The sequence below is a fragment of the Gopherus flavomarginatus genome, chromosome 2 (assembly GCF_025201925.1).
Source record: "Gopherus flavomarginatus isolate rGopFla2 chromosome 2, rGopFla2.mat.asm, whole genome shotgun sequence".
NCBI classification, from domain to species: Eukaryota; Metazoa; Chordata; order Testudines; family Testudinidae; genus Gopherus; species Gopherus flavomarginatus.
Window position 1 is genome coordinate 189,174,509 of NC_066618.1, and position 13,228 is coordinate 189,187,736.

At 41.2% G+C, this 13,228-nt stretch overlaps 1 protein-coding gene across 2 annotated transcripts in view; it reads left to right on the forward strand.

Moving 5' to 3' along the window:
- CDKAL1 (CDK5 regulatory subunit associated protein 1 like 1) overlaps window positions 1-13,228 on the forward strand; it is a 640,704-nt gene that overhangs the window by 15,824 nt on the left and 611,652 nt on the right. For both annotated transcript variants that reach the window (XR_007772820.1, XM_050942303.1), the window contains exon 4: window positions 2,471-2,583. Coding sequence is in view for 1 of the 2 variants with exons in the window: in XM_050942303.1 (XP_050798260.1) it covers window positions 2,471-2,583 (113 nt within the window). In the remaining variant the exon portion in view is untranslated. The remainder of the gene's footprint in view (window positions 1-2,470; window positions 2,584-13,228) is intronic.

The window sequence follows — 13,228 nt, forward strand, 5'->3', positions numbered from 1 at the left end:
TGCTCTCTGTATCGATGCAAGACCTGCTAGTGTGGATGCACTCTACCGACACAAGGAGCATAGTGTGGACATGCAACAGTGGTTTTAATTCAAATTGCATAACTTTTTGCTGACAAAACTTTAGTATAGACGAGGCCCTACAGATTACAGGCATGATTCTTATCCATTAGTCATTCTTGACTACTCAGGCCATGTCTACATCTAAAATTTTGCAGCGCTGGTTGGTACAGCTGTATAGGGCCAGCGCTGCAGAGTGGCCACACTTACAGCAACCAGCGCTGCAAGTGGTGTTAGATGTGGCCACACTGCAGCGCTGTTGGGCGGCTTCAAGGGGTTTTGGGGAAGGCGAGAACAAACCGGGGAAGGAGACCAGCTTCGCCGCGGTTTGCTCTCGCGTTCCCCGAACCCCCCTGCAAACCGCAGGGAAGACCTGCTTGCTCGGGGGTTCGGGGAACGCGAGAGCAAACCGGGGAAGGAGACCAGCTTCGCCGCGGTTTGCTCTCGCGTTCTCCGAACCACCCTGCAAACCGCAGGGAAGGAGACCTGCTTGCTCGGGGGTTCGGCGAACGCGAGAGCAAACCGGGGAAGGAGACCAGCTTCGCCGCGGTTTGCTCTCGCGTTCCCCGAACAAGCAGGTCTCCTTCCCTGCGGTTTGCAGGGTGGTTCGCGGAACGCGAGAGCAAACCGCGGCGAAGCTGGTCTCCTTCCCCGGTTTGCTCTCGCCTTCCCGGAACCACCCAGCAAACCTCAGGGAAGGAGACCTGCTTGCTCGGGGTTCGCGGAACGCGAGAGCAAACCGCGGCGAAGCTGGTCTCCTTCCCCGGTTTGCTCTCGCCTTCCCGGAACCACCCAGCAAACCTCAGGGACGGAGACCTGCTTGCTCGGGGTTCGGGGAACGCGAGAGCAAGCCGGGGAAGGAGACCAGCTTGATTACCAGAGGCTTCCTCAGGTATGCTGGGATACCTGCTTATTCCACGGAGGTCAAGAAAAGCGCTGGTAAGTGACTATACTTGATTACCAGCGCTGGATCACCAGCGCTGGATCCTCTACACCCGAGACAAAACGGGAGTACGGCCAGCGCTGCAAACAGGGAGTTGCAGCGCTGGTGGTGCCCTGCAGATGTGTACACCTCCTAAGTTGCAGCGCTGTAACTCCCTCACCAGCGCTGCAACTTTCTGATGTAGACAAGCCCTCAGTGTCTCTTAGGACTTGTCTACGTTTACAGTGCTGCAGTGGTGCAGCTGCGGGAGACACTACCTATGGGAGAGCTTCCCCTAGAGGTGCTAACTATGTTGATGGGAGAAGCCTCCTCTCCTGAACGATATACAGTATTGCCTCGGAGTTACGAACACCTTCGGAATGGCGGTTGTTTGTAACTCTGAAATGTTCATAGCTCTGAACAGAACTTTATAATGGTTCTTTCAAAAATTTAAAACTGAACATTGACTTAATACAGCTCTGAAACTTTACTATGCAAAAGAAAACTGCTGCTTTTAACCATCTTAATTTAAATGAAACCAGCACAGAAACAGTTTCCTTACCCAATAACTTTTTTTAAAACTTTGCCTTTATTCTTTTAGTAGTTTTTGTTTAACACAGTACTGAACTGTATTTGCTTTTTTATTTTTTTGTCTCTGCTTTCTGATTGCATGCTTCTGGTTCCAAATGAAGTGTGTGGTTAACTGGTCAGTTTGTAATTCTGATGGTCTACTATAGTTATACCGATGTAAATTGATAGTGTAAGCCAAGGTTTGAGATTTCTGTTCTAGTCTTCTAGTGGGCTCTTTTGTATCATGGCTGTACCTCTGCCAGAGGTTTTACTCTGGAGCAACCTTTTTTAGCCAAATTATAGATCTTCAAATAAGCTGGCATGTCGTCTACTACAGTGGTACAAATCTGCCACAATAATACTTTTGTAGCTCAGAAAGCTTTGGATACAGAGCTTTTCATCCCTGCATCACTGGTCAGTATCTGGTCTGGATTAGTAGTGATGTCTGATAAGTGGCCTTTGTGGAGTGAGCTGAAGGCACAAAGGTGAGGCAGCATGCAAAGCTTGAAATTTCGCTGTACCTATTTCATGGATAGATGACTTATTTTTAGTCCTGTCAGTCTGGTACTATGTATGAACATTGGGTTTGTTTTTAAAGATAGAGATTTCAACTTTTTTTTAAAAGGTTTTTGAGTCCATATAACTACAGAGTATAGTCTTTTCTTTCCATATACCCTCTCTGTTTTGAAGCGATCATTTCTTTCTTACCTTCCCTGCTTTCCCCCTCCCCCCGAGTTAAAATACTGAATCTTTTCTTCCCTTTCCACCTCACTGAGGCTGGGTGGAGGGTTTACATATATGAGTCACTTAACATTCTAATGTATAGGGACTAAAACCTTTTGTTCCTGAGTGCCTGAAATGACTTCATGTTTTATTTTGTTTTTATCTCTAACTTGCTTTTCTGTTCTGTTCACTCAACAGCATTATTCCCGGTGCACAAAAAATCTGGATACGCACGTGGGGATGTTCTCATAATAATTCAGATGGAGAATATATGGCTGGACAGTTGGCTTCTTATGGATACAAAATTACAGGTAATGATCTCAGTCAAGCTACTTTCAGGTTTTTTGCTGATTTGTTTAAATATTTAGATTGAACCAGTCTACTCTTTTTAAATTAGATTTTACTACACCCTCTTTAATCTCAGCATGTTAGCTGGCTTGTTTGGCTTTAGTAAACTGTATTTGGAAGTCCATTTAGTGATGTGAGCCATATTTGTGGGCCTAATAGAATTGTAGGACAGCAGGGGACCAGAAGAGGTCGTCTAGTCCAGTCCCCTGCATCTTTTGAGACAGTTCTGATCTGTTACGTCAGATTGCTGTTTGTAAGTAATGAGTCCTGCTAAAAGTTACTGAATTTAAGTTAAAATAGATTTTGGGACAGATCCAGTAGTTAATTTTTAAATCTCTGTCTTGGGGATTTTTAAATCTCTACTTTAGTTAAAACCTGAACCAAATCTTATGTCAGTAAAATTCTGTGTTTTTCTTATATAACTACAAACAAATTCATTTTCTGTAGTCTGTCTGTCTATAAAAATGAGATTTTATATGACAGATTTTAACCTGAACTTTTAAACCTGCTTTTTGAGGATGGATTTTACAGTAAAAACACTAAAAAACATTAACTGCCTGTTGAGTTATAGGAGACCTGCAGACTGCATATTATTTTTAATGCAACTGAGATTTAATTGGCCAAACAAAGTTTTGGTGTGCTCAGCGGCAATTGGGACACTATGGCATTGATAGGACCCAAAAGGAGAGTCCTGTTCCTGGGAAAAAATGGTGATCATTGATGGGAAGAAAAGAGAGAGAGAAACTTTTTTCTCTGACCAAACAAAATGGTAGTTCAGAAGGTGAATGGCTTCAGAACAGTTATGGTTGGCTTATAGATCTAACAAATAACAGCAAATTCTATGATAACATGTGGGTTTGTTTTACTTCCAGTGGCTTCTGGTAGAGTAAGGTTGTGGTGTTTTTGTTTGTTTGTTTTGTTTTTATTATTTTTGTTAAGCAGAACCTAACCATTGGCCTAAACATAAGGAAATGTACTGTCATTGGAACACATGGGTGAGGAGTGACCTGGAGGGAATGTCTTTTGTCACTTAACAACTTGTCTGTTAGACTTTGGAGCAGAGTTGACTGTCTTTGATGGGCACCATGTCAAGCTCTTTATTTCTGGAGGGGTAACTGTTGTGATATGTAGGGATTGGGGCAGGATCCTCTGGTTTCCAAGGGATATAAGACCCTACCTACTCTTGCTTCCTTTCTGAACAGGACTGTTTTTAAAGTTCTCATCTGTTTTCTCTCCTCTCCTTTGCCACAAACAAGCAGTACAACATGCCTAATACAGTACTGAAAGAATCACTTAAGAAAACTGAAAATATCTGTAACATATTGAAATTAAAGCAATAGCTCTTAACAGAAGTTCAGAATGAAGGACATAATGCAAAATAATAGCTAATGAGTTAAATTTTCATAAACAGTTCCCCAGGTGATTGCTTCAGCATATATCTGGATACTTTAAAGCAGTTATGCTAAGGTTAGGTGCTCAGATACTATAGTAATGTGTGATATAAAAACCTATGTAGAATAGAGTAGGAGCATATCTTAACGGATGTTAAATGATGCATGAACTCTCCCCACTCTGCTTTAGGCTCTGCCTACACTCAGCTTTGAAACTGTTAGTGACTTAGCGAAGACTATTCAAACATAGTTCTCGTTAGGAAGATACTAATGTTTTCCCTACCCTTTGTAGATTGAGACTTTTTTTTTTTGCAAAACTAAGTTAAATCTTGCTTACATAGGCTGTACAGTGTTTCCCATCTAATCAATGTGATTTAGCTCAGACAGAGCCTGGGTTGTTCATTTGTTGTCAAGATCTGCACTCCAACGAAAGTGTGTACAGTTTTGGAGAGAGATATTGGGCAGTAAGAGGTGTCCATTGTTATATTTTCTAGTGTACGTTGTATGGATTGGATTAAAGAATATATCTCACAAACAATATATGCTTCATGTAGCACCAAGCTCTAACTAGCCATTGGAAATTGGGGCCAGCCGATTCCAGGCCCTACTCATAGAGGCAGATCTGGACAAAAATATTTTTAAATGTGCTCTAAAAATGGCCACATTTAAAACATTTTTGGCAAAATGTATTTTTATCAAAATATGCGGTTTTGTGGCAGTTGGGAAGGTTTCTGGGGTCCAGGGTAGACTCTCTGGTCATTTCTGACCAGCGAAAGAGCAAGAGATGTGAAAACAGTCATTATGAGACAACTTCATTTCATGGAAATGTTTAAAAGGGTGTGTGTGTGTAGTTAAGAACAAATGTCAAAACCTCAAAAGTTGTCGCAAGATGGAATTGTTCTGCCTGCCTGAGGGCTCAAATGTATTTCTTATGAGCAAATTGCTGAGTAGAGGACCTGCTACAATAAATACCTTGCTTCCAGTTTCCTTGAGCTTTAATGTGGGTCAGACACACATTTAATGTGGGTCAGTCTGTATTCTCAAGATGCAATAATATGCTGTACTGAATTGTGGAATATATCACCTGTCCTGTTGTCAAGGCTGGCTCCAGGCACCAGTGAAGGAAGCAGGTGCTTGGGGGTGGCCAGTGGAAAGTGGCAGCATGTCTGGTAATTTGGCAGCGGGTCCCTCAGTTTCTGAGAGCGAAGGGCCTGCTGCTGAATTGCTGCAGAAGAATGAAGTGGTGCAATTGAGCTTTAAAAACTCTCAGTTGATTCTTGGATTATATGTGAAATCATGAAATCAGCAAAATAAAAAATTGCCATAGAATTCATTGTAATCTTTTAAATGGCAAAACCCATTGAGAGTGACATATTGGAATACCTTTGTAGTTTCATCATGGACAATGTTTAGCTATCTGGAGGTCAGAGGTTATTTTTGGCACACAGTATGGTAATAAAATTGACAACTTTGCAAGAGAACATTTGACTTTTACATATATCCCTGAGTCAGGGTAAAAAAAAAAAAAATAGCTTTGTGGGGAAGTCCTAAGTATTTGCATTGGGATCTTAGTGGGCCCCATGACTGAGTGGCTCAAAAATACCTCTGGTTACAATACAGTTCATTTATTAGACATGCAGGCTCTGGTTATGTGAGGGGGCATGAAATTGAGTCAAGGTTGCCAATACATATTTGAAAGATAGCTGCTCCAGATGGCTTTAATTGTAAAAGATTTTATTCTTTTGTGGTCATCCCTAGCAACCCGACTTCAAGGGAAGGTGAAGGTATGTGAACCTACAGTGGGGAATATCACCACAGTGCATTTGATGCCTTTGCTAATAGGGAGCGTACCATAGGATTGCTTTCCAGTACAGAACAAATGGAACTTAAATAATATAGGTCATTTCTCATTTCTCTGCTCGGTTTCCTGTGAAATAGTCAGATGGAGATTTCAAAGGAACAAGATTTTGTGCCCTCATCTCATTTTGCTGTTGGTTATCAAGTCTCTGTTTCTGATGCCATTGGGGAATAACTGTATTTGCACTTTGTAATGGAAATGTAAATCCTGGTTGTTTATGCTTGGGATATTGGTAGACTGAGTGGTAAACATTTTAAAAATGAAGTGGTAGAAATTCCTTTTTTGCCTGAAATGTTTCAGGCCCGAAGTGAATTTTTTTAAGAAGTTTGAAATACCAAGATGCATTTGTCATAAAGCCATGAAGATGTAACTTGTGGGACTATTTTGGGAAGCCAGGGCTTAAAGGCATTGTTTAAAACTTCTCTAACACTTAATACCTCCCTGAGAACTAGTGCATAGATAGCTTTGGATTTTTATCATAGCTACTGTCTATATTCCTATCCCTAGTTTTTTTTTATTATATGACAAAAAAATTGTTGCTTCTGTAAATTAGGAGAATGTATTACCTTGCTTTTTAGGTAATTATTTGTAGAGCTAGTTTTCAAGTTGAATTCGCAAACTGATTAGTTCTGCGCCTTTTTCTACAGTGATTGATAGAATTTGCATTAAACTTGTGTATGACTGAATGTCAGCAAATTTGAGGAAGAGACTCAGTTTTCTACAACTGTCCAATTATAGTATATACCACCCTTCGGCCCTACTGTTAGAGACATTTTCTGCAATCCTGGAGGAAAGTTCTAGACAGCCTTGTGTTAATGATTCCACTTAATGGAATTGCAGAGGTGATGGAATAAAAGTGTCTTCCAGGAAGTGAAATCTGAGCACCCTCACTCCACCCTCAGTTTTTGCTTTTGTACGACAGAAGCAGGTAATCTTAATTTCTGCCATCCCTCATCTCCAAAAAAAAATCACGAGGAAAAAAGGTTATGAAGAGGAAGAGAGAGAAGCCTCTTTAGAATGACATATGCATATATTTGATGGCCCTCCACCCTTTTGTTTGCAGTAATGTAGGAGGCAACAGCCTTCTCAGACGATTTGTTCTGCTGCAGCCTCCTCACCACCAAGTTTTTGATCCTAGCGGGCAAAGTGAGCTTTTAGCTACAGGCAGTCCTGCTTCTTACCTTCAGGGCAGAATTCATCATTTGCTCATTCTCAAGATGGGACATATTCTTATTTACAATGGGAACTAGACAAGCTTTGGATTTTTATCATAGCTACTCTCTATATTCCTATCCCTAGTTTTTTTTATTATATGACAAAAAAATTGTTGCTTCTGTAAATTAGGAGAATGTATTCCCTTGCTTTAAGTGATTCTGGACATGGGTGAGTCTGCCTGGTGCTTAACAACTGCCTTTTTGAAGCCTACCTTAACTGGACCTATATCTTTCTCTGTTCTATATTATTTTCATAGTTGAAGTTTCTCAGACTTTGGAAGCAGGCCTGAGGGACTGAAAAATCTCACAAGCATATTATCCTCACTGATAGTTGGGTAATGTTTGTAAATCCAGGCATGCACACCTGGTTGGAGTTAATTCTTTTTTTAGTAGCTGAACTCAGTCAGTCTGATCCATACTCTAATGCTTGTGCACCACACTACATTCTGGCAGTACTGGCATTCTCAGATTACCGTATAATGGCTTTTAAGTGACACATAGTTCAAAGGTCAATCCATATTCTAAGCACCTTGCTTCCTCATCTGAAAGTTGTGCATGCAGTAGAAGGTTAGGCCATTGGTAATTGAACCTGTGGGACTGCACCAGTATGATCTGCCGAGGTGAAATGTCTATGATAGCTGTCCTCTTCTGGGTAGTGGTCTACTCTTATCCATGCAGAGCATGCTAGTCAGTTGGGATTGCAGTTGGGCCTGTCTCACAGTTCTCAGCATGACACTCTTAAGCAGTGGTTTGGGAGTGATTTTGAAAAGCCTGTGGGAAAACAGGCCAGTTCTCATAACTCCCAGGTCATTGCGCAGGCATATCCTCAAAATGAAGGCCTGGATTTTCTCAGATTGTTTTCACTTGGAGAGCCTGAAACTCGATCACCAAATGTTTTAAGGGATCCAAGAGAAATAAAGGAGTGTTCCTGGAATTTGTGCTATAATATGGTAACAGTTCCATTTGCTATTTAAAGATGAAGTTCACAAGATGCCACTCGATGTTTAATATGCAGTTACAGATTAATGGAATGGAGTTCTTGAGACCTGCGGTGAGCAGCAGTAGCTGTAGAACTTTTGAATCAGGAAGGACTCTTTTTATTAACTCTTTGGGGAACTGGCCCTGCAATTGCAGTGACAGGAGGGGAGGAGAGCTCTACTGTGAAGAAAGAGATGATTACACTTTACTCTGGAACCTGGCTAACCTGGGTAGTTAGTGATCAGTTGTGTACCAGATGAGTGTTGGAAGGAGTAGGTACTTTTGTGCATGGTAGTACAATGATTGTTTTAGGGGCTTGTTATCAAGGTAACAGGTGCAGGAGATGATCAAGAGTTTTAAACAGTTGGCCTTTTTGAGCTGTACTGAATCTATAGATGCAACCCACGCATCAGTTCTGTGCTCTTATCATGAAGCGCATAAAGCAAACGTTAGTGGATAATTGTCTGTCTAGTTCCCAAATATTTACAAAACCTGGCAAAGTGTGTGATGCAGTAACTTTTTTAGGAGCAAGTAAAAGTGACATTATCTTGCCACCCAACAACTCAATTTAATAGTGTGTGTGTGTGTGTGTCTCCACGATAATTCTCCACGACTATGCAACAATGAGTATTCATATAAATCTGGAAACGTATTCAGTCAGCCCCTGCAAAGCCAACCCAATCCGTACACAAAACAATAAAAAGCCACACACCTTGTGTAAAGATTCCCCAGTTTCTGAAGATAGACTCCTCCTAAACTGTGTGTGTCTGCTGTCTCAAGAGTCAGAGACTTTCTTGAAGAGGTTGTGGGTTCCTGGCATGGCCTCTGTTGTTGTCCTGGTTCTTGCCTAATTCCTTCATTTCTGACTAGTCCATACTTGTGGAATTCATATCTTTGATTCCTCACTAGCCACGTGTCTTTGTGTTTGTACAGTAGTGCCACATAATATAATTTAAATATGGTAATATTTAAAAATATACTTTTCAAAATTGATATTTCATGTAACCCTAGTTTAAGTACTGGCAATTTGTAATTAAAAAATCAAAATCTTATTTTACAAAGTAGAGTTTTTAATCACATTGCAGTTGGTTGTTGGGTGTAGTATGTGGATTCTGGATGGCGTTGGTGACCTGTGATATAGAGGAGATCAGACTAGATGATCTGGAGGTCCCTTCTGGTTTTGAATTGATTATTAAGGGATATGTACTGTATCTCTGGCAGCCAACAGGTGGCAGTATTGGATAACTAATACGGGCGCGCACACACACACGCTATTGTACAGTATCAACTGTGTATGACGTGATCACCTTGGCTGCACAATTTAGTAGGGTCAGGTTTTAAATCACTTGAAATTGGATTAGTTGAAAATTTTAAATGTTTTCATGTTTGGTTTCAGAATGGTAACAATCTATATTTTTAATGTTTGAGTTTCTGGATGATCAATTAAAAAATGTATTTGTGCAAAATTAATTTGTGCTTAATTTAAATTGACAGTAATAAACGTAGTTCCTCCATTTAGAAATCCTTCCCCACTTGATTTTTACTGATTTAGGTGGAAAATATGTTAATGTTTGGTTTGTTTGGGCTGTGGACATATTTCTTTTATAACTAACTCTGCAGGTCTTTTTAATTATGAAAGGATTTGAAGTTTTTAAAAAGCTTTTAAATAGGTGTGTGTGTGTGTGTGTGTGTGTGTGTGTGTGTGTGAAATGTTTTAACTATTTTAGTAGTGTCTATAGTCGTAAAATATTTAAACTTGTAGCTGCATTTCAGCAATTTCTACCTGGTGTGGTGGAAATTAACAGCTGTTTGGCAGTACACAGTTACTTAGGACATGAGTGAAAGAACCGATATCTGAATATTGCAAAGGGAAGTGGTGTTTAGATAGAGGAAATAACTGTCTCAGTATTTTGGGTAGATTTTTTTTATTGCAGAAAGTAGCGTAGGTTCTTGAGTTAGATGGTCAGGATCATGGTTTTGTGATTCACTCCAGTCAGTTCCATACACCAGGGGTTCTCAAACTTCATTGCACCACAATCCCTGTCTGACAACAAAAATTACTGCACAACCCCAGCAGGTGGGACCTGAGCCTGCCCAAGCATGGCCATCCCGGCCAGCGAGGGGGAGGGGGAGGGGACTCCAAGGGCTTCAGCTCCTGGCATGGGGCCTGTAACCTGAGCCCCACTGCCCATGACTGAAGCTAAAGCTTGAGCCTCACTGCCCAGGACCAAAGCCCTTGGGGCTTCAACTTCGGCACTGGGCCCCATCAAATTGTGACCCGCAGTTTGAGAACTGCCATACACCCATATTGGAGCTTTGGTTTAGTACTGATTCCGAAAGAATACTATCACCTACTGAATTACCAGCACCATTTCCCTCATCTTTTTGGGTTTTCCTTGGAGAGATCCCATCCAAGAACTGACTAGTCCTGATGCTGCTTAGCTTGTGAGGAATAAATACTGAAGTTAGGTCTTGAACAAATCCACTTTCTCTGGGACTGTTGGGCTTATCTTGCCTTTCAGCAGGTAGTTTTCCTTTAAATAAAAAAATCTGTATACAGTAACTCCTCACTTAAAGTCGTCCCGGTCAACGTTGTTTCGTTGTTACGTTGCTGATCAATTAGAGAACATGTTTGTTTAAAGTTGCACAATGCTCTCTTATAACGTTGTTTGGCAGCCACCTGCTTTGTCCGCTGCTTGCAGAAAGAGCAGTCCATTGCAGGTAGTTGGTGGGGGCTTGGAACCAGGGTGGACCGGCAGCCCCACTATCAGCTCCCGCTCCCCTAAGTTCCTTGTGCTTCAGCCGCCCAGCAGGCTAGCAATCGGCTGTTCAGCTGTCCCTCCCCCCACTACCATGTACTGCTCCTGCCCTCTACCTTGGAGCTGCTCCCAGAGACTCCTGCTTGCTGTGGGGGAGGGGGAAGGGAGGGGCTAATGTCAGGGTGTCCCCCTCCCCCCTGCTCCTGCACCCCGCTTACCCCTTCTCCATATAGAGCAGGGAGGGGACACAGAGAGAGCGAGCTTGGGGCAGCAGCTGCTGTCTCAACTTCCTGATCCACTTATAAAGACAGTGCACTTAAGAGTGGGTCAGCTTACTTAAAGGGGCAGTGTGCATTTCTCTCTCTCTCAGACACACACAAGGTCTCTGTCTGCTATGCTGTATCCCCTTCCTCTTGTTTGTGCTGCCTTGATGAGAGGCTACATTAACAACGTGTTAACCCTTAAGGGCTCAGCCGAGTGCTAGTTCATCATTTAGCAGCAAGGCATTCCCTGGGAAATATTCCACCCTCTAACTTCACCACCTCAACCAAGCTTCACAGTCGTCATAGCTGTGAACAGTATTAAATTTTGTTTAAAACATATAATGTGTGTACATCTATATAATATATAGTTTTTTGTCTGATGAAAAAATTTCCCTGGAACTTAATCCTCCCCCCCCCCATTTACATTAATTCTTATGGGGGAAATTGGATTCGCTTAACATTGTTTCGCTTAAAATCGCATTTTTCAGGAACATAACTATAATGTGAAGAGAACAAGAACTGATACAATGTTGTATTTTTGAATTTGTAGAAGACTGTTTGAAAGAGTAGAGAGGTGCATACTGTCCAAGGCCCTAGTGCAAACTTAGAGCACTAAGCCACTCTGTAGCTGGAGGGGAAGGAACTCAAGTGGCAACTGAGCCATTTTGAGTCTGCTATTCCAGGAATAAACTCCTGTGCTACTTGTATCTGCCCCCCCATGTTATGGAATGACCAGTGGATTTGCAGTCCTTCCATAAGTCCCTGCTAGAAAGCAATGCTGGAGAGCCCATTTTGAAAGCACAATAGAAATAGAAACCCACTTGTTCTGCTGTGATAACCTTCCACTGCTGCAGAGATAGGAACAGCATTTGCTCCAAAGAGATGTGAAATGTATTCATTTCACTGAGGTTTTTTTAACACCAAAGCTGTGTGTGGGTCGGTTGGTCGGTCTGTCTGTCTGTGTCTCTCTCTCTCTCTCTCTCTCTCTCTTACCCATTGTAACTTACATAGCTGGAATGTTAAGGATGCTTCATCCAACTCCCTCCTAGTACCCCAAATTCAGTGCTCATTTCAGATACTGGTGGTAAGTAGCATAAATATTGTGGTTAGTGAATGACTGGACAACTTGTCAAATGGTGATTAGGGACTACAGTTGTCTCATCAAATACAGTCCATGTTTGTTTGGAGGCTTACCTAGTGATATGCCTCTGTGGAAAACACACATCTGTGAATCTTTTTAGCATTTATATGCTACCATTTGAAGCTATTATTAAATGTTACAGTTGAAGTGGAAGCTTCCACTTTAAGTGGAAGACACTAACGTTTGTTTTGCATGTCAAAGCTCTGGCACTGAAATCTGCTTAGAGAGGGAAACTAAACAGCAACTTTGTCTTGGATGACTATAAATAGGCTTTGACGTAATCCAGCCAAAACTGATTTGCTGTTGATTGGTAAAAATACATGGGTGTATAGAGAAGTGATCTTCTTTGGCTTGCAGTTTAATTGAAGACAGATCACTTGGCTGTTGATTTTATTAGGAATTTTGGACCTTGAGCTTCATTGGTCAGACTTTAAGGGCAAAAGCTTGCATATTATAGTTGCTTGCCATACTGATTTCCTAATTGACTTTTGAAATGCTGCTGCTTGTTTATGGGCTGGCATTATTCTGTTTGTGTTCTTTGTTGGGGGTTGAAAAATCCATTTGCCCGCTCTGAATGTAGAGATATTAAACTGTTTGTTAGTTTGTACAGAACTTAAGCTTCCAATTTTTTTTAAATAGAGGTTTTAGTCTTTCTCGTTGCAAAGATAAAGGGACCCTGTCATTTTTTTTTAAATCTTCTAACTTAAAAAAAAAAAATCTGATTTGGGACAGTCACTGTGATGTGTCCTGAATACTTTACAATATTCTTTTACGTTCTTTATAAGAGTTTTATGGTCCCCTGTAGTTAAAAGGATCTTTTCCGTTAGGTAGAAACTGACTATACAGGGGAAAGCTTGAAACTTTCTTTACACAATGCTATCAAATGCAAAAAGAAAACAAAGTAGAAATCTAGGCAAATATTTTTGAACTAACTTCTTTCAGTTATAATTATTTTAGATGTTACTTATTAACTGTGGAAGGTAAGCTGTATTCAGATAGAAATA